This window comes from Alosa sapidissima, chromosome 15 (assembly GCF_018492685.1).
Source record: "Alosa sapidissima isolate fAloSap1 chromosome 15, fAloSap1.pri, whole genome shotgun sequence".
NCBI lineage: Eukaryota > Metazoa > Chordata > Actinopteri > Clupeiformes > Clupeidae > Alosa > Alosa sapidissima.
The window spans coordinates 32,774,905-32,798,833 of NC_055971.1; the positions used below are offsets into that span (position 1 = coordinate 32,774,905).

The following is a 23,929-nucleotide window of genomic DNA, read 5'->3' on the forward strand; positions in this document are numbered from 1 at the left end:
CCCAGGCCATGGACTCCCCCCTCAACCAATCAGAGTGAGCTCAGCAAAAAGGCCACGCCTTCCCCTTCCAAACCCACTGGCCCTTCCTGGCTCATCACCAAGAGTGACCACACGGCGGTGCCCACACTAAAGCCATCTCCAAGGCAACAGAAAACGACGGTGACTGTGGTTAGCCCTAGCGCTACGCAAACGCACGACTCCTCCCCAGGTTCCTCACTCAGCACCCCGACTACCAAGAACCAGCAGGCTCGCCAGCGCTTCTTTGAGTCTGGAACTTCAAGCGGAACCACAAAGCCACTGTCAGGGGTGGCCGACAGAGCGGAATCCGCCGGTAAGGGCATCGGAACTGGGGGAGAGAAGAAGGGAAGGGTGGTCCTGAAAGTGGGAGACTGGAAGAAAGAGAGAGGGAGGGAGGAGGAGGAGAAGGAGAAGGAGGAGGAGAAGGAGAAAGCCAAGAGTATGATTGGAAGAAAGCTGGCAGAGGAGAAGAGCAGCAGCACTAATCCGCCATGGCAAACAGATGGAGGGAAGAGCACTGACAGCCGGTGAGGCTACCACACACACACACACACACACACACACACACACACACACACACACACACACACACATTTATATATAACCATACATATAACCACATATAAGGTTGTTGCGGCACAGTCTCAGATTCTTTTCAACAGTTGTCTACATCAAGAGTGGGTCCCAAAACCAAGGCCTGTAAAATATTTCTAATATATTTCTGTTCCACTAGCGCGTCGTGCCTAACAACGCCCCTTAGCTGTTGTAGAATCGGCGTAACCTACGGCCTCTCTGGGCTTATTGCTTAAGTATACAATGTAACCAAGTAAGAGTATTTATATTTGAATGAAACATGGTACATCACTGGCACTTTATACATAAAATGACTATATATTGAACTATTCCCAAGTTGATTTTCATGTTCCTACTAGCTACCCCACATACCATTTTAGTATTTTTCAATGATACCATTTTAATCCTATAAATATTACCAAATCATGCAATGTTTTATCCTTAATATCTGTGTGTTTGGTGTTGTCCGCATTCAGCAACCAGAGTGCTCACTTGTTGTGCCATATCTCAAACATTATTTTTCAAAAATGATGACTCTGTTGGTGATGACATTTTTGCATACATTTAAAGTACTCTTCTTTGGAAAAAATTATATTATATTATCGCTTCTACATGTTCATTAGCCTAACTTACGGTAAACATGCTTAACAAGATCTACAGTAGCCAGTATCTATGCTGTTTTCATGGACAGCAAGAATCCTCTTCGTTCATTGTTTTAAATGGGCTACGTTTGTTGCTGCTACCGATGTTATCTCTAGTGGTTCAGTTTCACTTGCGCAGATGCGCACACACAAGAATTAACCCTACACACAAGAATTACGCCCTAATGCTATGTCTCTTTATTTGATAACACCTATTCTGGAAAATGTTTAGTTTCTTTTTCTTTTCGCGGTTCAATGATACCCTTTGATTGTGCCGCAAATTATCCACGGACCAGCAATCTCCTCGTCGAGGAGGCCCTAACCCTGCAGATCATAGACAGAGAAAGCATACTGTATGCTTTGGGTACAGAACACAGTTGCATGTCCAGTGTACCATGGGTGTGTGTACACGGAGAATGACAAGTGTCTTGGTGCGGCCGCACCCTCCGCTACTCCACTTCCAACGTCACTGATTCCAACAGATACGCCCGACACTTCTGCTTTTTATCTGTTGGTGGTGGAGCTGACCGGACATCTGAGGCTTCAGACGTTACCAATTTATCATCTATCGTGTCTGGCCGCTGAAAAAACTTTTAAGGCTAGTCTGCCTGGGCTTGGCCATGTTTGAACCGTCTCACTCATTTGTTTGTTGTTTAACATGGACATTTTAAGCATGCGCTTCCTATTTGAAATGCAGCAAATGCGTGTTTAATAACTTTCAAACGGTAGAGCCTGTTCATTTAAAAACATAGTCAAAGGACGTATTCTTGCTTTAGTATAGGCCTACATTTTAGGCTTATTCTCAAATTCAGATTGTGTTAGGGGGACGGGATTATTAGCCAACTTCAATCGGACAATTTGACTGGAGAGATTTAATTTTGTCGGACATTTCTTTTTTTTATTTCTTTTTTTTATTTTATTTTTCAAAATGTCAGTAACCCAAATTGACCCAAAACCTTAGAAATACACACATATCCATTTACTTAACTTTTACTTATTTATGTTATACATTGATCTGTTCATCTCTATTAGTTAATTTATATATGCATTAATAATCTGCTTGTCTGTCCATCTTCTGTATCTGCTAATGTTTGTTTGCCATGCCAGTGGACGGGTCCGGCTAAAGCCTTTGGACGTATCCTTGACAACAAACACAACAAAAGACAAACCAAGTCCAGCTTGGATGAATAAATCCAGTAAGGACAACAAACCAGTCCTCACGCCCTCTAAAGGTACAGACACAGACACACACAGACACAAGTCCTCACTCCCTCTATACACACACACACACACACACATGCGCACACACACACACACACACACACACTAGTCCTCACTCCCTCTAAAGGTACACACACACACATGCGCACACACACACACACACTAGTCCTCACTCCCTCTAAAGGTACACACACACACACACTAGTCCTCACCTCCTCTACACACACACACACACACGCGCACACACACGCATACACTAGTCCTCACCCCCTCTACACACAGACACATTGTTAGTTACTAGTACATATACTCAGATCGTTAGTTGCTGTAAAGTCTCCCTCTGACTTTGTTTGTTTGTCTGCTTGTTTATTTGTTTGTTTGTCTGCTTGTTTATTTGTTTGTTTGTCTGCTTGTTTATTTGTTTTTTTGTTTGTCTGCTTGTTTATTTGTTTGTTCGTCTGCTTGTTTATTTGTTTGTGTCTGTAGAAAATGACTCGGCCCCCACCAGCTGGAGGTCGATGCTGAAGCCTGTCAAGGAGACCAAGTGAGTATCGCTCATCTCCTCATCCTCCCCCTCTTCCTTTCTTACTCTTTCTCCTTCCCTGTGCTATTTGTCCTCTACAGTCAGTCCGTCATGTCTGTGGGAGTGGTCACTACGAAGGGTATATCAAAACTATTTGGTTTCACAAAAGGTCTCTCTCTCTCTCTCTCTCTCTCTCTCTCTCTCTCTCTCTCTCTCTCTCTCTCTCTCTCTCTCTCTCTCTCCTCTCTCTCTCTCTCCTCTCTCTCTCTCTCTCTCTCTCTCTCTCTCTCTCTCTCTCTCTCTCTCTCTCTCTCATATTCACTAACTTCACTTGGGTGAAGTCAAACTCCTCAAAAGCTTTTGCTCTAAAATTCAGACAATTTTTTTTTTTTTCTCCAGACAATCAGTAGCACTCTCTCGGCCATTCTCTACTCTGATTAGCTGTGCTGGGGCGAGGCCTCTCCCTTCTTCCTCCCTGAGACGGGCTGTGTGTCGCATCTAAATGCGTTCCCTGGAGAGCACCAGCCCAGTGAGCTTCAGTCCCCCCCCCCCCCCTCTGTCTGTTCTGTCTGAGGTGAGAGGAGACTATTGGGGGTTCCCAACAACACAGGAGGAACGTGGTTAAAGAACGACCATCTCCCTCTCATTTCAGATCTGTCAGCTCTACGGACCCCGTCCCACCCAGCCGCACTGAGAGCCCAAAGCCCAAGTCCCCCTCACGTCTGTGGGGAGGCAGCTCAGGCAAGCCCCAGGCCTCTGGGCCTTCTTTCAGTCTGACCTCCAGCACAAGCCCTGCTGCTCCTGCCTCCTTGGGCACTCCAACCAGCAAAGGTGAGTGATGGAGAGAGAGGGAGAGGGGGTATGGAGAGAGAGAGGGATATATAGGAGATGGATGGAGGGAGGGAGGGAGAGAGGAATTGATGGAGAGGGAGGGATAGAGAGGTGGTTTAGAGGGAGGGAGGGAGGGATGGATGAGAGAGAAGGAGGGAGAAATGGAGAGAGAGAGAGAGAGAGGAATGGATGGATGGATGAAGGGAATGAGTTAGATCTGGTTCAGCAAAGGGAGTGAGCGTGAGAAATGAAAATGAGCTTTGGGTCCTGTCTGTTTTCAGCCTCCACAACCCCAGAGACTACACACTTGAAAGAAACAACAAAAGCACCGAAGGTATATGTGTGTCTGTGTCTGTTTGTATGTGTACTTTAATTAGTACCTTTAGAGAGAAACATACTGGATGCACACATTCATACTCTGGTACTGATACACTGATAGCCTGACCATATTCCCAACAAGGATATTCTGCTGGACCTAGATGAGATTGAGAAAATGGTGTGTGTGTGTGTGTGTCCTGTTGGTGCAGGGTAAACCAGACTACATCCCCAAAGAGGAGATCCTGCAGGAGCTGGATGAGATTGAGAAGAATCTGAATGAACTGGAGGGGAAGGGGGTGGAGCTGGAGAAACGACTCCGACAGTTTGAAGAGGGTCAGTGTGTTCACTCTCACACACACACACACATCACATTCATACACACCACATTCAATTTTAATAACAAAGTTTGTGTTTCCTCAGTGTGGATGTGTGACACAACTGGTTTTAATACCATAACATTTGTGTTTCCTCCCTCTGTGAGGGTGTGTGTGTGTGTGTGTGTGTGTGTAACAGAGGAGAAGGAGGATGTGTTGCAGGATGAACTCATGGTGGACTGGTTTAACCTCATCAGGCAAAAGCAGGTCTACATTAGACGTGAATCTGAGCTTGTCTATGTGTAAGTGTGTGCATGCGTGCGTGTGTTTGTATCTGAGCTTGTCTACATGTAAGTGTGTGCATGCGTGCACGTGTTTGTATCATAGGCTCTTGTCTAAGTGCTCTAATGTACATGCAATATAATAAGTTAAGGTAAGTTTGCAGAGCGTATAGCCAAGGATTAAAGTTCTCTGTCGTACGACGGATTTCCGTCAATTTGATTTTAGAAATGTCATATTTGAGATCGATGCAGATCCGATGAGAAAAAAAAATAGGAGGGGGGGGGGGGGGGGGTCTATCACCTTTTCTTTTCCTTTTTTAAGGCAACTACAAATATTAGGTCCGATGAATGAATGTGTGTGATGGTAAATGTTTAAAGACCTAATAGTGTTATTGAGAACTTTCTGTGTCTCAATCAGAGACCGCTCAAGAAGATACGTCAGCCATGAGTGTCGCTTTGTTTATGTTGTAGCTACACACTTGTCTCATTGGCCTGGGGCGGTTGCTTAAAAAAAAAAAGTTGGATTACAGTGACACAATCGAGACAGCTGATGAGGTTGCCCAATCCGTTTAACTTTTTTGGATATGATATTGTGAGCTCTATGTGCGAATTCGGAGGCTGTGTTCTTTCTGTGCATCAATGTAGACAATTTCTTACTATTGCGGCTCTTGTCAGGGGAGGTCATTTTTTGGGTGTCACCTATGACTTGAACCAGAGACTTTCTAATGTGGAGACACAGCACTCAAAAAATACTCCATAGAAATGCATGGGGCTAGTTTGTCACGCCAATATGGCCGTTGTCTACACATATCCCACCCCTTCCTCGGCAAAACGTCGACATGTAAATACATTGAGCCAATCATGTGGTGTGATGTGAATACATTGAGCCAATCATATGGTGTGTTGTGAAGACATCGTGCCAATCATGTGTTGTGATCTCGCCGCTGGAGCAAGATTGGTGTCGTGAAGCCTTGCGCACGCGCAGTTCGACCCAAAGACTGTGCCCGATGAGTGCCCATAAAACGTTGGTATATGGCCGCCGAGTGGAGGGACTTGCCTAAAAGGACTTTGCTTGAACAGATGGCCTGCTATGCCACCCGATGTACTATTATTGTTACAGTGTTTAATCAATGCACTAACTAACATTATGTGTAAAGCGACACAATATAAACCGTAGCCTATGCCTATCCCGTCTGACATGTACAACAATGTTTTTCACAGTTTGCGACTGACAAAAAATAACTATGCAATTAAAATAGTCAACTTAAAACTTTGCTATTATTAATGTATAGCACAAAACCATAACCAGTAGGCCTACCAGAACCTCGCATATTAGCGTCATGATTTGTGTGCGTCTATTTGGCAAGGCCACTAGCTGTCATGGATGCGTTGCTAAAGGAAGCTTTCATAGCACACGACCTGTCCCTCAACATATCGCAACCTCTTGTCAACCTTATACAATCTGTTGCTGAAGACAAAAGCGCCCCCTCCAGGTTGTCGTTATCAGATGCGCAGACCTAGAGCACACACAGTAGCCTATTGCTGCTCATTGGAAAACTGAGTTGTCTGTAAAACTCAAAATTACCATGTTTTCATTCATGCGGATGTGGCAACAAATGGAAATATGAACAATATCTAGACTGTTCTGATTCGTTACTTTGATGAGGAAATGTGAAGTCTTGCAAACTTGATTTTATAGATTTTACTTGGTGTTGAATTGTATATTAACAAGAAAAAAATCTGCCCTTACAACACTTAGCCTGAAGTAATTAAATAAGAGTGTAAGTTAAAGCCTTGCTACAATATTGCTGCAGTAGAAAAGAACAGCAATGGCTAATCAGCAATGGTCAGAGATGGTATTGAAATATTGTTTTGTTCATCAGGAAAACTCAATCTCAATCAAGAACACTCTCAATTCACCTTATTTACATGGCGGCCATTGGCGGCTAAAACGAGGCTACAGGGTACACGAACCATGGATTATGTTCTATGGATTCACTTGTAGCTGGCATTAATTATATAGTAACTTAAGAGTACCCTGTAGCCTCGTTTTGATGTTTATTTGGTGCTTTACATTGCTGTTTGCATCTTTTTGTACATTAAAAACCAATAGGTCGCGTAGATATGAACAACGTATGACTTAAGGCCTGAAAAAAGTTCAGTCAAAAGATTTTTTTTCACTTTAATCCTGCGTCTAGCTCAGTGGTTAAGGGGTTCGGCTGGCAACCGCAAGATCGCTGGTTTGAGTCCCAGATGATGATGTGATGTTGCACGTCGTGCCCTTGGACAAGGCCGTTTTGTCGTGATGTTGACCGTCGTGCCCTTGGACAAGGCTGCTTTGTCGTGATGTTAAACGTTGTGCCCTTGGACAAGGCTGCTTTGTCGTGATGTTAAACGTTGTGCCCTTGGACAAGGCTGCTTTGTCGTGATGTTGACCGTCGTGCCCTTGGACAAGGCTGCTTTGTCGTGATGTTAAACGTTGTGCCCTTGGACAAGACGTTGTGATGTTGCACGTTGTGCCCTTGGACAAGGCACGTCATCTGCAGGGTCTCAGTCCACCCAGCTGTAGAATGGGCACCAGCTCCTGCTGGGGGTTACCTGGTGGACTGGTGGACCAGCTCCTGCTGGGGGTTACCTGATGGACTGGTGTCCCGTCTCCTGGTGGGAGTTACCTGATGGACTGGTGTCCCGTCCAGGGGGCATCTACGGCTCTCGTCCGCTTAGCACCATGGAAACCGGACATAAGCACCGGCACAATTGGCCTTCATGGCTAGGAGTGGATTAACTAACTAACAATTTAAAAGTAAAGTTAATACTGACCTGCAAGACCTAATACTAATACAATGAACTGAGCAAAACATTTAGCTAATTTTAGCCAACACCACACTACACACCAAGCGCAACACAGACACGGAAGATATCGGTACATTCACTCATTTAAAGTGACACCGTTACCATGACATTCCCAAAAATGAAAGACAACAAAGTCTCATTTAAAGTCCACTTCAGTCATGTTTGTCTAGATCAGTGGTCCCCAAACTATGGCCCGCCACCTCATGCTGGGTGGCCCCCTAAAACATGTCTGTGGTATATAGCATCCGGCCCGAATGGGAATACGACATCGTCGAACTAAAACCTCCGTAATTTCCCCCATTCATTCTCTATGGCGAGTCTTAAAGCGATGGTTCGGAGTAATTTCACCCTAGGGTCCTTTGCACCATGACCCCGAGCCAAACACCCTCCCAGAACCTGTTTTCCCTTGGTCCAACCCTGGTCGAGTAGCGCTGTCAGAAACTAATGACTTTCTGCAGGCGTAATGGAACCTACTTAGTATCTCGTAAATGACCCCACTAATAATGCCCTGAATGGTACCAAACTTCTACAGTAGTACAACTATGTTCTTTACTCATAAAACGAGGCATTGAAAAGTTTGTAAGTACACCAGGAGTTTATTTAGATAACACTTGCCTGATGGATGCTACTATACCGCTGCGTCGACGTTACTTCGGTGATTTGGGAAAAGCCCATAAAAGTCCTGGCAGGAAGCGGTTACATCAAAGTTTTTTTTGGTATATCCCAGTTTTTAATATTTTTTTTTCCGAAGTGTTCACAACTTAGTGTTAACTAATAATTGTTGCAAACTGGTACTACAAACAAAATATTAGCGCATTCCTGGATCTACATCCTTATGCATGCTTCCTGCCAGGACTTTTACGGACTTTTCCCATCACTCTCCAAACCATTGCTTTAACAGTACACATGTAATACTCATTTTGTCCACTGGTGGTTGTTTTGGCGCTGTTTCGCATTTGCCATCGAAAACGGAATGAAATGTATAGTAGGCCTACCTGCAAACAATGTAAGAGGCCTATGCTGACTGCATCAGTGCTAAAAGTATTCTAAACGTTTATCAATTAATTGTTAATAACTAACTAACTTCTATTCAAGTCATATTTCTGGGACTTTCTGGGATAATTATTTCTATTTTTTTATTCACTTGTTCAAATGTTCATACAGAGTTCACAAAGTTCTCATCAGGTGAGTGAAAGTTAGAATGGTGGTCATTTCAGATGTTTTTGCCAGCACTTCATAAACCTCTCATAGTTTGAGAACTAAATTATTTGTCGGATATTGCTTGTCCACAACTTGAGCTGTGTGCAAAGACACAGAGTTCAGAGTCCACACATTTTAATAAAATATACTTTTGGGACTCCCTGCTAATGCTTTTGGGAATGCTAAAGTATTTGTATTAGTATTATTTCATTTGAGCTACATTACTGATATGGCATGATGGCAATATAAACACAGCTAACAATGGTATTGTTCACAGCACTAAGCTATTTATGGTTACTCTTATACTCCGAGTCTTTGGCCCTCTCTTAGAGCCAGGCATAGTGAGCTGGCCCTTGGAAGAAAAAGTTTGGGGACCACTGGTCTAGATGTTAAAGCACTTCCAATTACTCAATAAATTAGCTATTGGTATTATCGCTTGTTGACATTGTGTGGTTTCTGCAGCATAGAGTCAAATTAATGGCTATGGGCTATATTTTGGGCACCAGCGCATGGCGTAAAGCTCATTATTCACCCGCGGAAAGTTTAATTTGGTATTTTGCACGTTTATTTTAGGCATTGCGCCCAGGGGTGTGGCAATTAACAACCCTGGGAGGGGCCTGGCGCGTTGTCTAAAAATCGCTATCATACACCACCTAAACCTGGTCAGAAGTCAATGGCGAGTTGTTCATATGCTATTTTAAGAGCGCATGTCAACAGTCATATTGGTGCACGCACCATCCTTCTATCATTCATGAACGCACACCAGCGCACGTCAATGCAAAGTATTACACATTGCACGATTACAATGGGGAAACATAATTAGAATAAAGATATTACGAAATACTGTACATCTCATGATGAGTAGTTATTCACCATCATTTGCAAATTGGTAATGACTGTTAAAAGTGATTAGGGGAGAGGCGAGAGACACGTATGGAGCACAGCTGAAGACGCACTGTTACGAGATATAAGCAACTCCTCTGCAGGATAAATGTTTTATTCAGTCATTTGAGCAACATTAGGGTAAGTGTTGCTTTTTCCAGCCTATGTTTTCGGTGGTAACCCATTGTCAGTCAATAGTGAAAGTAACTGCATATAACTGTCTTGTCGTTGACTGACTCCTTGGTGAAGTTAGTTTCACTTTGCCAATGAGTTCAAATAATAGACGAGTGTAAATGTGTGAAGGCTATGCTAGGTTTTAGTAAAGCATGTTTTAAGAATGACTATTCCATACGGTCTCGCAAGCAGCCTCCTTCAAATGCGCCGTTGAATGCCAAAATACCGATGCATTTATTTGACATATTGCGCGTTGCGCCGTTAAAGGGAATGACCGATGTCATTCTCATTGGTTTAAAATGATGTTACGCCCCAAACACACCCATATGACTGATTAAAAGACCTAGGAAAACCTTGTTACGCCATGCGCTCCACTTTTGATAACGAAACCCCTCCCAATGTGAACTGGACATCCTACTAAATTTGAATAGACAATTGATGAGTGACGATGCACTTTAGAATGTCATGATGGGGCCCCTTATGTTTTAACAATTAAGTATTTTTCATCTAATTTAGTGTGTGTGTGTCTGTGTCTGTTTTAGCGCCAAGAATCAGGATCTTGAGGAGCAGCAGCCCAGTGTTGAAGCCGAACTCCGAAGGCTGATGATGAAACCTGGTACACACACACAGACACACTGGATAACAAAACAATTTGGGCCATCCCCTCTTTCCTAATTAGTTTTCAGTTTTTGTGTGTTTGCCTTGTCTGTCTGTGTCTGCATTGCTGTTTCCCATACTCATACATTGACTGTTACGGCCTCAAAGAAGCCTCAACAAAGGAGAGGGAGATGAGACGTGCGTAGCGATCGATTGACCATTTATTTGGACGGTAGGAAGGCAAAAAAGTGACCAACAGGAGAGTGTCAGTAGTCAGAGGTGTCGGGGTGTTTGTGGTGATGAGAACGCCACGGAGCCGGCCACGCCCACCTGCACACCTGCACACCTGAAAGGGGGAGACCACTGAAATGCAAACAGCAGGCCGTCACGTTGACTTATGTGTGGCGCCCCACCACACAATGATTTTCTATGTTGTACTATTTAAATGGGATGAAATCCTTTCATTGTAGAGCTATGTGCACCTTCGCTCTCTCTCTCTCTCTCTCTCTCTCTCTCTCTCTCTCTCTCTCTCTCTCTCTCTCTCTCTCTCTCTCTCTCTCTCTCTCTCTCTCTCTCTCTACTAGACTACTGACTAAATTGTGATTAAATCCGGTTAGCATAATAACCACACTGCACAAATTTGTTCAAAACTGTTGCATTCCACCACAAATAGAATTCAATTCTGTGGGAAACGCTGCTCTCTGCCTCCCTGATTGTTTGAGAACCTGTCTGTCTGTGTCCATATGTCAGTGAACCTGTCTGTCTGTGTCCATATGTCAGTGAACCTGTCTGTCTGTGTCCATATGTCAGTGAACCTGTCTGTCTGTGTCCATATGTCAGTGAACCTGTCTGTCTGTGTCCATATGTCAGTGAACCTGTCTGTCTGTGTTTAAATGTCAGTGAACCTGTCTGTGTCCATATGTCAGTGAACCTGTCTGTCTGTGTCCATATGTCAGTGAACCTGTCTGTCTGTGTTTAAATGTCAGTGAACCTGTCTGTCTGTGTCCATATGTCAGTGAACCTGTCTGTCTGTGTCCATATGTCAGTGAACCTGTCTGTCTGTGTCCATATGTCAGTGAACCTGTCTGTCTGTGTCCATATGTCAGTGAACCTGTCTGTCTGTGTTTAAATGTTAGTGTACTTGTTTATTGGTCGACCTAACTGTCTGTCCGGCGTGTCTTTCTAGAGCACTTGAAGACATCGTTTGACCGTAAGCGCGAGGAGGACCTGATGGCCAAGCTAGTGGAGATAGTTAATGACCGGAACGCCATAGTGGACGGACTGGACGAAGATCGACTCAGGTGTGTGTGTGTGAGTGAGAGAGAGAGAGCCTTTGGTTGTTTTTCTCATCGGTGGATAGTCAGGTGATTGTAATAGTTTGTCGATGTAAGATTGCTGTCTCTTCCCTCACCTTGTGGTTGTTTTTCTCATCATTTCTTTAGAGAGGAGGAGGAAGATGAGCAACTCAATAAGATGATGGAGAGTCTTGGTGAGTCACATCAGCAGCTCAGATGCTTCAACATGTACAATAACCAATCAAACAGGCATCCAGACATTGTGGATTTACTAAACACACACACACACACACACACACACACACACACACACACACACACACACACACTATATGTGTCTGCATGGGTTTTTGGAGTTGTTTTACAAGGGGTTTTGACTCTCATAATTTCACTTTTTTTAGGGTTGTCTTTTAAAGGTGGTATCAGCGATTGCAGGCCCAAAAAAGGGCCAAACATAAATGATCACATTCATCTAATCTTTCCCAACAATCCGCTAGCTGCCCACCCCATAAGCAGGCTGTCAAAAAAACGTGTTTCTGTAGGCAGCCTAGACTAGAGATCTGCACACAAAAACACAAAAATAAAGTGTTCTAACCAATAACCGACGAGATGCGCGTTTAGGAGAGTTTCAATTGCACGGGAGGGAGGGGGAGGGTGGTGCGAGCTAGCTCTCTGTTTAGTTTGAATGTCAACAGAAGTGACGTTACCCCGCCATCGCTGATACAGCCTTTAAGTGTGAATTTACATTTGATTTTGGGGAGACCTGAAGTTATTTAATCTAGCTTCTTCCGTCGCCTCTGACAGTCTCTTGAACTCTCTACGGTTCTGGTAGGGGGTACAAATTCACTATTAAGACATGCACTTTTTTTAAAGAAATTCTCTCTCTCTCTCTCTCTCTCTCTCTCTCTCTCTCTCTCTCTCTCTCTCTCTCTCAGATTTCAAGAAAGAGAAGGACAAGAAGAAGTCTCCCAAGTCTAAGTGGTTTAGTTTCAAGTCCAAAAAGGACAATGTTGTGTCTTGAACTCCATTATTTTTCTATGTCTCTGTGTGTTGCTCTGTTGTCGTTGTTGTTGTTTGTTTATTTGATGTTGCTTTCTGTACGCTGCTGTACAGTCATGCAGACTGGACAAATGTTTTGTACAAAAGATTTGTAGTCCTCTGATCGGGCCCAGTATCTGCGTTAACACTAAGAGGCCATTACTCTAAGGAGAAATTTTACCCACATTTTAATGGGATTTACACTAAAGCAATATTTGCTATTTGCTCTTAAGTTTTAAGTATATTTTTACTATTTGAAGCTAGAGGACTCGATCAGTGCACTACAGCTGAGGTGGCACCAGAGGGCACTGTTTGAATGATTCTGTTGCAGGCACTTCAGAATCAGAACACACACACACACACACAAGTGGATGCAGTGAGTGCAATCAGTCTTTATTTTTCAGGGTGATTTTGTGTCATAACTTTTGCATTATGATATCAGAATGCTGGATCATAATGAACGTATTCTAGAACTCATTGATGACATTGTAGTTTTACAGTAACAGGGTTGCCCTGTAATATGACAGTGACCTAATAATGCATTTTGTCAACTTTTTAATAACTTTGTTTTAATTGAGATTTGTACAGATGTTGTTTTATTGGGCAAGTTGATCATATTTTTTTATCCTCTGTATCACCATAGCACGACAATGACACCATGACTTGTAAATAGAAATGCATTCCTCTCGGGTCCTTTCCCAGGGATATTGGTCAATTTGCTCCATACAGTAAAAGAACTGCAGAAAACATCAGTGTGTTTTGTGTGTGTGTGTGTTTGTGTCATCAGTACACTACTTATATTAGGCTATGCACCATTTCTTCTTATCAATAGCTCCTCATCAAACTGGCCTAAATAGCGTGGACAGCGGAAACTGTGAGATGCCTTCAAATCCATTCAGATCCCCATTTTCTTACAGTGAAAGGAACTCAATTAGATTCACCACTGTTAAGAAGCAGGGAGGCTCTTCATGTCTAGGGTCGGTTAATAAAACTAAAAGCCTATTGCAATTCCCAACAGCAAAGACAATACAGTAAACAGAGCTCCACAACCGCTAATCCTATCCACTAGCTCTACATGCAGGAAATGTGTGGGAGTAAGACCTACCATGTGGATGCCTGTGTGGCAGGAGCCTCAGAGCCGTCAACACACCTGTGGCGTGCTGCAGGAGCCTCATAGAGCGGTCAACACACCTGTGGCGTGCTGCAGAAGCCTCATAGAGCGGTCAACATACCTGTGGCGTGCTGGCACTCTCTACTCGGTGCTGCTGGACCAGCTGGATCAGCACAACCTGGTTTAAGTTTTATTTTCTCTAAGTGATGTCAAATCAAATGCCATTATTTGCCATTAGGTTCAAATGCCATATAGTGCTCAGTTCAAAACCCAGCATCTATGGCGATGTGGAGGTGCGTTAGGGCCTAAGCACTGATCTCTGAACAATTCTATGCGCTTAGGCCGAGATAAGACGCTGGCCTGAGCTCATAGAACTGGCATTTCTGAATTATGTTCTTTGATTTCTCAAGTGCTTTTAACACCATCCAACCCCTCAGACTGGGAGACGAGCTCTTGCAGATGGGTGTGGACGCTCACCTGGTAACCTGGAATACAGACTACCTGACCGAGCGACCACAGTTCGTCAGACTGAAGAACTGTCTCTCTCTGACACTGATCAGCAGCACCGGAGCGCCACAGGGAACTGTGCTCTCTCCAGTCCTGTTCACCCTGTACACATCTGACTTCTGCTACAACACCGAGTCATGCCACATGCAGAAGTTTTCTGACGATACTGCAATTGTTGGGTGTATCAGGGACGAGCAAGAGGAGGAGTACAGGATCCTGGTGGAGGACTTTGTGCAATGGTGCAAACTCAACCACCTTCAACTCAACACTTCAAAGACCAAGGAGATGGTGGTGGATTTCCGCAGGTCTAAGCCCGCTCTGCTACCAGTCTCCATTGATGGGGTCAATGTGGAGGTGGTAAGCACCTACAAGTATCTGGGTCTCTACCTGGACAATAAACTGGACTGGTCAGCCAACACTGACGCACTCTACAAGAAAGGGCAGAGCAGGCTGTACTTCCTGAGGAGGCTGCGGTCCTTCATTGTGTGCAGCAAGCTCCTTGGGATGTTCTACCAGTCTGTTGTTGCCAGCATCCTCTTCTATGCAGTGGTATGCTGGGGAGGAAGCACAAAGAAGAAGGATGCTGGGCGGCTTGACAGGCTGTTAAGGAAGGCTAGCTCTGTAGTGGGAGCTGAACTGGAGTGCATCACTTCAATATCTGACAAAAGGACCCTGAACAAACTGATCAACATCTTGGACAATGGATGACATCCACTCTACAGCACTATTAAAAAGCAAAAGAGCTTGATCAGCTGGAGATTTCGCTCACTGACTTGCACAACAGACAGACTGAGGAAGTAATTTGTCCCCAGGGCCATTGAACTGTCCAATGCTTCACTAAAGGGAAGAGGAGAGATAGACTTCTCTGCTTAGTCTGTCTGCCTCTCCACCCTCTCCATGTTTGAGTACTGACTGCCCACTACTGCTTTACTACTGTTTTACTAATGTCCACAGCCTAATGTTTTTACTGCTGTTTTCCTGCTACACTGTTTTTCATGCTATATTAGCACACATGATCAATGGTCTGCTACAATAATACTGAATGGCTGTAACCCTATTACCTCAACCTGTTCTTGCACTGACATAGTTTTTTATATTACCTTGTCTACATTATACTTTACTCTCCTATTTGTCCATATTATTTATGCTGGTCTCTAGAGCTTATTATTGCACTGGTGGACTAATATATTATTTATGCTGGTCTCTAGACCTTATTATTGCACTGTTGGACTAATGTTGGACTACTTTTGCACCTTCACCATGACACTCACTCTCTTGAGCACCTTACCATACACACAGAACTACAGGACTACTGTTGGACTACTTTTGCACCTTCACCATGACACTCACTCTCTTGAGCACCTTACCATACACACAGAACTACAGGACTACTGTTGGACTACTTTTGCACCTTCACCATGACACTCACTCTCTTGAGCACCTTACCATACACACATAACTAAAGGACTACTGCTGGACTACTTTTTGCACCTTCAGTATGACACTCACTCTCTTGAGCACCTCACCATGCACACAGAACTACAGGCCCTGTCACTCCAAGCGTCTCATGCTTGATCACCCTCAAGCACACTGGATTTTTTTACATTTTTTACATTTAATTTATATAGTATATTTAGTTTTAGTTTTGTTAGTTGTTCTTATCTCCTACTGTCTCTATTGTACAGTGGAGTTTGGTTATATGTTTATACTTATATTTACCATTTGCATGTTGTGTGTGATTTCTGTATGCTACTGGGACCCCCTGAATTTCCCCTTGGGGATCAATAAAGTGTCTGTCTGTCTGTCTGTCTGTCTACAATTTCTTCTTTTGCATGGTAATGGCAAGTTTACACTAGAATTTGTAAATTGAGTATCAAACTGTGCTCATAGACATCGGTTATCGGAAGTTTTCATGAGCCCATAAAATTATTTTCTTTACAGAAACCGGTCTGGTTTTAATGCAGGGGATCTGAGGTCCAAAAGATCATGGCCATCCTATATTGTTTTTCAGCTCTCTAGGTTGTTTGCAAAGATTTCTCTGGATACTCTGGATATTTAATGATATTATGTCCTGTAGGTGATTAAATCCACAAATACCTCACAATTTCATGTTAACACTTTTGGCATATTGTTTCATCATTTGTCCACACATTTTACTAGACTCTGCCTCTTTGTGATGCTCTTTTTATACTCAACCATGGTGCTAGTTACTCTAATTAGTTGTGAAATATTCCTCCTGTTGTTGTCTTTAGCATTACACAACTTTTTAAGCATTTTGTTACAAACAACAAAATGCTTAAAAAGTTGTGTACACAAACTGAATATTCTTCCACTATAGTTGTCCCAATGTTTTTTGAAATGTGTTGCTCAAACATTTCAATAAATTCCATTAACAATACCGATACAAATATCTTGCATTTATGTTTTTTTGTTGTTTTTTTTAAAGCATTCTATGATGGAAAAGAAATGTATTCACTTTCAAAGCAACACTTATGCAACAATTTTCCGTTTTATAAGGTGTGATTTCATCAGGAGAGAAGTTGTTTGTGTTATTTTAAAATTTCTTTTGATGGAATATGATGTCATGTGAAGGACAGATAAACACATGTGTCGTTCCCACTAGCCGTAGGATAAGACCAAAGTATGGTGGGGTTTTGTACAAACTGAAGACTCTCACTATAGTTCATCTCAGTGTTTTTCAACCTTTTTTGTGCCACGGCACACTTTTGACACTTAAAATGTCCCCTGGCACACTAACATCCTGTGTGAAGAAAAAATAAACATACCATAGCCTAAACTTTCAAATAATACACAGATATGGCCTTATTATGGCTTCTATGCAAGACCTGCTCAATAAAACAAGTGCCCTCTGTTTCATTTGTAGGTGACTATATCTAATTTAATTGTTGTTATGAACTGGATATGTGATGATTCTGGGTAACACTCCATAATAAGGTGCAGTAGATCAAACAAATTGTGAGCGGGGTGACTTGCATCACTCACAATTTTGGTCGCCTTGCAGGTGAGGTGGGAGGTGTAAATGTCCTTCAGGGAGGGGAGTGAAGCACCAATAATCCTTCCAGCTGTGTTCACTATGCGCTGCAGGGCTTTCCTGTTGTATTCAGTGCAGCTTCCGCCCCACACAGCGATACAGCTGGAGAGGATGCTCTCAATGGTGCCTCGGTAGAATGTGGTCATGATGGCTGGTGGAGCACTTGCTCGCCTGAGTTTCCGCAGCGCTGAGCTTTCTTCGCCAGTGATGCAGTGTTGGTGGTCCAGGAGAGGTCTTCACTGATGTGCACCGCCAGGAATTTGGTGCTGCTCACTCTCTCCACCACAGCACCGTCAATGGTCAGTGGCAGGTGTTGGGTGTGACCTCTACGGAAGTCAACAACAATCTCCTTGGTCTTGCTGACGTTCAGCAGGAGGTTGTTGTCCCTGCACCACGTGGTCAGAAGGTCGACCTCCAACCTGTATTGAGTCTCGTCGCCCTTGGTGATGAGACCCACCAGAGTTGTGTCGTCAGCAAATTTCACTATGTGGTTGTTGCTGTAGGTTGCAGTGCAGTCATGCGTCAGCAGGGTGAAGAGCAGCGGACTGAGCACGCAGCCTTGGGGGGCCCCCGTGCTCAGTGTGATGCTGCTTGAGATATTGTTGCCAACACGTACTACTTGAGGCCTCTGACAGAGGAAGTCCAGTAGCCAGTTGCAGAGGTAGGTACTGAGTCCCAGTTTGTCAAGTTTGCAGATGAGTTGTTGTGGTATTATGGTGTTGAATGCAGAACTGAAGTCTATAAACAGCAATCTCACATATGAGTCTCTTTCTTCCAGGTGGGTGAGGGCTGGGTGGAGGGCAGAGCAGATTGCATCCTCTGTGGACCGTTTGGCTCGGTATGCAAACTGGAAGGGGTCCAGGGTGGGGGGGAGAATGGATTTGATGTGTGACATGACAAGCCGCTCAAAGCACTTCATGATGATGGGTGTCAGTGCCACAGGGCGGTAGTCATTGAAGCAGGATGGAGCAGTTTTCTTCGGCACAGGTATGATGGTGGCAGCTTTGAAACATGATGGGACGATGGCTTGCTTCAGGGAAGTGTTAAAGATGTCTGTGAAGACATCCTTAAGCTCCTCAGCGCAGTCCTTCAGCGCACGACCTGGGATGTTGTCTGGGCCTGCTGCCTTACAGGTGTTGATAGCAGCAAGTGTCCTCTTCACGCTGTCGGCAGAGAGGCACAGGGGCTGCTCGTGTGGAGGGGGAGGGGTCTTCTGTGGGCAAGTGCTGTTTTGTGCTTCAAAGCGAACAAAGAAACGGTTCAGATTGTTGAGCAGAGGGATGTTGCTCTCACAGCTCTGTGGCGTGGCCTTGTAGTCCGTGATGGCCTGAATGCCCTGCCATAGGCTTTGTGCGTTCCTGCTGTCTTTGAAGTGGGTGGTTATCTTGTGAGTGTATTCCTTTTTTGCTTCCTTGATGCCACGGGACAGGTTGGCTCTCGCTGTTCTCATGCCAGCTTCATCCCCAGCTCTGTAGGCTTTGTCTCTGGCCCTCAGCAGCCTGAGGACATCCCCCGTCAGCCATGGCTTCCAGTTAGCCCGAGTGATGATGTCTTTTGTGTGGGTCACATCATCAATGCACTTGGTGATGTAAGAGGTTACAGTGTCTGTGTACTCCTCTATGTCTGTCTGATTGTTGTAAGTGGCTGCCTGCTTAAACATTTCCCAGTCTGTTGTGTCAAAGCAGTCTTGAAGAGCATCAGAGGCTCCCTCAGGCCACACTTTTACCTGCTTGCGAACCGGTTTGTTTGCTTTCACTCTTTAATTCAACACTCAATAATTAGCCTACTTGAAAATCTCAAGTCCGCCAATCTTCTCAAACTCGAGGGAAAACGGCTGTGCCCTTGGAGAAAGGGATTGTAAACCCCTTACCGTAGTAGGCGTGTCCATGAACATGAGCAATGCGCATGCTCATGAGTTTACAGTTGAGGGAACTCAAAAAATCTTGTATAAGCGATTCAAAATTCCTTGTTAAACCAACTTCTGAGAATTTGAGTCGGGCAAACATGTATTTATTTGTTAGATGTCACAGTGTGTCTGATGTGTGTCTGAGTCAGATAACAACTGAGTAAGATGTGTGTCTGAGTCAGATAACAATACACATGTGTGTTAGAACAACAATTGCCATTTCCTTTTTTTACAGTGTGGTACTTGAGGTGGTTGCTAGGCTGTTGCTAGGTTAGTTGTGGTGGTTGCTATGCTGGTTGCTAGGTTAAACTCATTGGTTGCTATATTGGTTAAATGAAGTTTCTACGTTAAACGGTTGAGGCTGAATTAACTGTGTTAGAAGAAGAAGAATAAAGCTAAGAATAAGAAGCCAGAAGAACAGTACAGTGCATTTCCATGCACTATAATAAGAAGCCAGAAGAACAGTACAGTGCATTTTCATGCACTATAATAAGAAGCCTAGGAAGAACAGTACAGTGCATTTCCATGCATTGTAACTAGAAAAGCATTTCCTGAAGGAAATACAGTGCATGAAAATGCATAGAATATGATTTAAATATCATACAGAGTAAAAACAAACTATATTGGTTGCTAGGTAGATGAGGTTTAATATAGGTGGATAGTTGAAATGGTAAAATGATTTGCTAGGTAGATGAGGTTTAATATAGTTGGAATGAATGAACAGTTGAAACAGTTGAACAGGATGTGTAGTCTTAGGCTACGTTTATACGGTGACGATGAAAAGAGAAGACGCAGAAGTGGCGTCTCGTCTTCAATTTTTTATTAGCGTTTAGACGAGCATTCTCAGGGGGAAATCTTTGTTTATATGAAGACGCAAGAGTATGTGATATTCAATTGAATATGCATTCCAGACCGCTGGGTGGTGGTGTGATAGAACCCCGATACGTCACATGCAGACATTCTAATTTGACAGTTTAGCCAGAGAGGTAATCAAGGATCTTTGGTTTAGCCGTTTAGACGGATGATCAAATATTTTGTCGTCTTCCTTCGCAATCATTCTCGTATAAACGGCCCCTTATATTAAGAGAATGAGACTGTATGCTTAAAGCCTGAGAAACTGACAGTTGATCCAGGTGGCCTGTGGCCGGTTGCACAAAGCACCTTAAGTTAAGTTTTTCCCTTAAAATCTGATTTAAGGGTCCCTTAAAATAAAAACGGTTGCACAAACACCCTTAAGTTTTCTCCTTAAGGGTTCCTTAACATTTTCCCTTAGTATTTAAGGGTTTGTCCTTATCTTGTAAGATATCCCTTAAACTGTTGCACAAAAGACCTTAGTAGTCTGACTAAGGGGAAAATCCTACGGGACATCTGACTCTACCTTAACCATATTATTAACTGAATTGATGCTGATAAATGAAGTTTATTAACTACTTTTGACCATTCAAAACAATATAAAAATATGCTTCCTCTGTCAAATAGATAGGCCTATCAGAAACATGCCGTATTGTTATTGTTTGGTTTACGTAGGCTAATGTTAACAATTCATGTGGATGTCTTGTTAGCCTATGAGCTTCGGTTCGGTTCGCTAGGCAAAACGTTGGTGCACTGATGACAGTCAGGATCATTTCTAACTTGCCAACTAGTATTGTTCAGTTCATGTATATAACATGTTTTACTTGCTACCTGGATAATTTCCGCTAATATTATTAAGGTAAGATGAATGATAAGATATAAGCACTGTGTTCGGTGGGTTAACTAACGGCATCGCGACAAAGGCAGTTAGCTAGGCTACAGCTGTTGAACAAACTCCGTGGAAACTATAGAATTTTCATGCCGGAAAATCCCTTTCAGTGCAGTAAATCCCCTGACGTTTCTCCTTAACTAAGGAAACATTTTAAGGTATTCTGTGCAACACCCTTAAGTAAATCCCTTACCTGAGGAGAAATTAAGTGTTAAGGGTCATACTTCATCAGAATAATCTACTAGACCCTATGCAGTCTGGTTTCAAGAGTGGTCATTCTACTGAAACTGCTCTTCTGTCTGTGACTGAAGCATTGAGAGTAGCTAAGTCCTCTGCTCAGTCATCAGTATTAATTCTACTAGATTTATCTGCAGCCTTTGATACTGTTAACCATGACATTCTCCTATCTATACTATCTGAACTGGGAATTTCTGGAAAAGCTCTTGACTGGTTTGAATCTTACCTTAAAGGGCGTTCTTTCAACGTGTCTTGGCAGGGACAGGTATCTAAGTCTCATGACCTCACCACAGGTGTGCCTCAGGGATCAGTATTAGGACCCTTGCTTTTCTCTATTTACACCACTTCCTTAGGTGATACCATTCGCTCCCATGGATTTGACTATCACTGTTATGCAGACAACACAACTTTACCTGTCTTTCCCACCTGATGACTCTAGTGTTTCCCACCGGATTTCTGCATGCCTTAAGGATATTTCAGCCTGGATGAAAGATCGGCACCTTCAGCTTAATCTCTCAAAAACAGATTTTTTGGTGTTTCCAGCTAAAACAGCTATTCCCCAACAGATTAACATCCAACTTGACTCAACTTTGACCCCAACTAGATCGGCACGAAACTTGGGCGTTGTAATTGATGACCGACTTAACTTCTCTGAGCATATAGCTTCTATTGCAAAATCATGTCGGTTTATGCTTTACAACATTAGGAAGATCAGACCTTATCTGACACAAGATTCCACACAACTTCTTGTTCAGACCATGGTCATCTCTAAGCTGGACTATTGTAATTCACTATTAGCTGGCTTACCCGCTTGTGTAACAAGATCATTACAGCTGATTCACGCCTGGTCTTCAATCAGCCAAAGAGGACACATGTAACTCCTCTCCTAGTTACTCTCCATTGGCTCCCTATAGTAGCCAGAATTAAATTTAGATCTCTCACTTTGGCCTATAGGACACTAACTAGATCTGCTCCTAGTTATTTTAATTCAATAATCAAGCCTTACATCCCCAACCGCCCACTGCGGTCTTCTGGTGAGCGTATGTTGTGTCGACCAGTCATGAAAACTGGGTCTAATTCCAGACTCTTTTCTTCAGTGGTTCCATGTTGGTGGAATGAACTGCCCAGTGCTCTCCGTTCCTGTGGTAGTTTTGGGTCGTTTAAGAGGGGTCTAAAGACATTCCTATTCAACATATACTTAGTTGTTTAAGCGCTTATGTGTTATGGTTTATATAATGTTGTTTTATTTTAATTGGGCTGTTAATTAATTTGACATTATTGTTTATTATTGATATTCTCCTTAATGTAGTCTTAGCATGTCATTGTTTTTATATTATTGATTGAATTGACATTGTTTTATTATTGCCTTTCCCCTTTTTTACATTGCTTTTTATTAGGCTATTGCTTGAATTGATATTATTGTGTACTACAACTATTCTCCTTACTATATTTGACCTACATTTTAATCTGTTCCCTGTTCAATTTTAAATATTATTATGTTGTTTTGTATTTATGTGTCGCTTTGGACAAAGGCGTCTGCTAAATCCATAACCATAACCATAACTTAAGGGAAAAAACTTAAGGTGCTTTGTGCAACCGGCCACTGGCCACCTGGCAGAAGATTCTAATTGCTATGATGTCATAAAGGGCAATGTTAAGTCAATGGGGAAATTTTAATAGTTTTTAATTAATAGTTTAAAAAGTATAAAAGTTACAAAGTTGAAAAATACATTCCACAGATGTCCTAAGTAAGACCTACGTAACACAGTTTGAATGAAGTTTCTACGTTAAGCGGTTGAAGCTGCATTAATTGCGTTAGAAGAAGAAGAATAAGAAGCCTAGGAAGAACAGTACAGTGCATTTTCACTGTAATAATAAGCCTAGGAGGAACAGTACAGTGCATTTTCATGCACTGTAATAAGAAGAAGCCTTGGAAGAACAGTATAGTGCATTTTCATGCACTATAATAAGAAGCCTAGGTAGAACAGTACAGTGCATTTTCATGCACTGTAACTAGAAAAGTATTTCCTGAAGGAAATATAGTGCATGAAAATGCAAAAATATGATGAGTTTATATGGTTAAACTATTTGCTTGGTAGATAAGGTTTAATATAGTTGGAATGACTGAACAGTTAAATAGGTTGATAATTTAACCCTTAGAACCCTAAGCTGTTTTTAGGGATTTATTCTGGTCATTGTAAGTGCCACACACACATATTATATATTGTTTTTTTCAGCAGAGTCTAGGCTATCCAGATCTGCCATCATTTCATGTATTAGTACTAGCATTGATTTTATTTTGATTTTTAAAGAATTAAAATATAAAAATCATATTATAAAAATTCTTATATTTTGACCTGTATCTCACCACAGCAAGCTCATAGCTCTACATGCATTTCATGTGTGTGTAGGGCTGACTGTCCTGAAACGGACAATATAATTGCCATGTTGGAGGGATACTCTGGGGCTGAGCAATTTACAGAAATATGTGGTGTGTGATTTACGGAAATAAATGCCATTTATTATTTAGCGGTGAAAAATGACCATTCTGCACTCCATATCTGTGACACGAACTGATCTGACCTGACTTGACCCAAGTTTGCCTGTTAGCATGTG

General features: G+C 42.8%; 2 protein-coding genes across 2 annotated transcripts in view; both read left to right on the plus strand.

Annotated features, from left to right (window-relative positions):
- Nucleotides 1-13,508, plus strand: part of LOC121683766 (MICAL-like protein 2) — a 20,694-nt gene extending 7,186 nt beyond the window's left edge. The window contains exons 6-16 of the mRNA XM_042063578.1: nucleotides 1-545; nucleotides 2,340-2,464; nucleotides 2,940-2,997; nucleotides 3,629-3,807; nucleotides 4,089-4,141; nucleotides 4,335-4,458; nucleotides 4,639-4,741; nucleotides 10,372-10,445; nucleotides 11,613-11,727; nucleotides 11,869-11,915; nucleotides 12,657-13,508. The exon at nucleotides 1-545 is cut by the window's left edge and continues 166 nt beyond it. Of these exons, the coding sequence (XP_041919512.1) occupies nucleotides 1-545; nucleotides 2,340-2,464; nucleotides 2,940-2,997; nucleotides 3,629-3,807; nucleotides 4,089-4,141; nucleotides 4,335-4,458; nucleotides 4,639-4,741; nucleotides 10,372-10,445; nucleotides 11,613-11,727; nucleotides 11,869-11,915; nucleotides 12,657-12,742 (1,509 nt within the window). The 3' untranslated portion in view covers nucleotides 12,743-13,508. The remainder of the gene's footprint in view (nucleotides 546-2,339; nucleotides 2,465-2,939; nucleotides 2,998-3,628; nucleotides 3,808-4,088; nucleotides 4,142-4,334; nucleotides 4,459-4,638; nucleotides 4,742-10,371; nucleotides 10,446-11,612; nucleotides 11,728-11,868; nucleotides 11,916-12,656) is intronic.
- The window catches only part of LOC121683770 (NACHT, LRR and PYD domains-containing protein 1 homolog), a 31,774-nt gene continuing 18,543 nt past the window's right edge, over nucleotides 10,699-23,929 (plus strand). The window contains exons 1-2 of the mRNA XM_042063585.1: nucleotides 10,699-10,705; nucleotides 18,065-18,074. The gene's annotated coding sequence lies outside the window, so the exon portion shown is untranslated. The remainder of the gene's footprint in view (nucleotides 10,706-18,064; nucleotides 18,075-23,929) is intronic.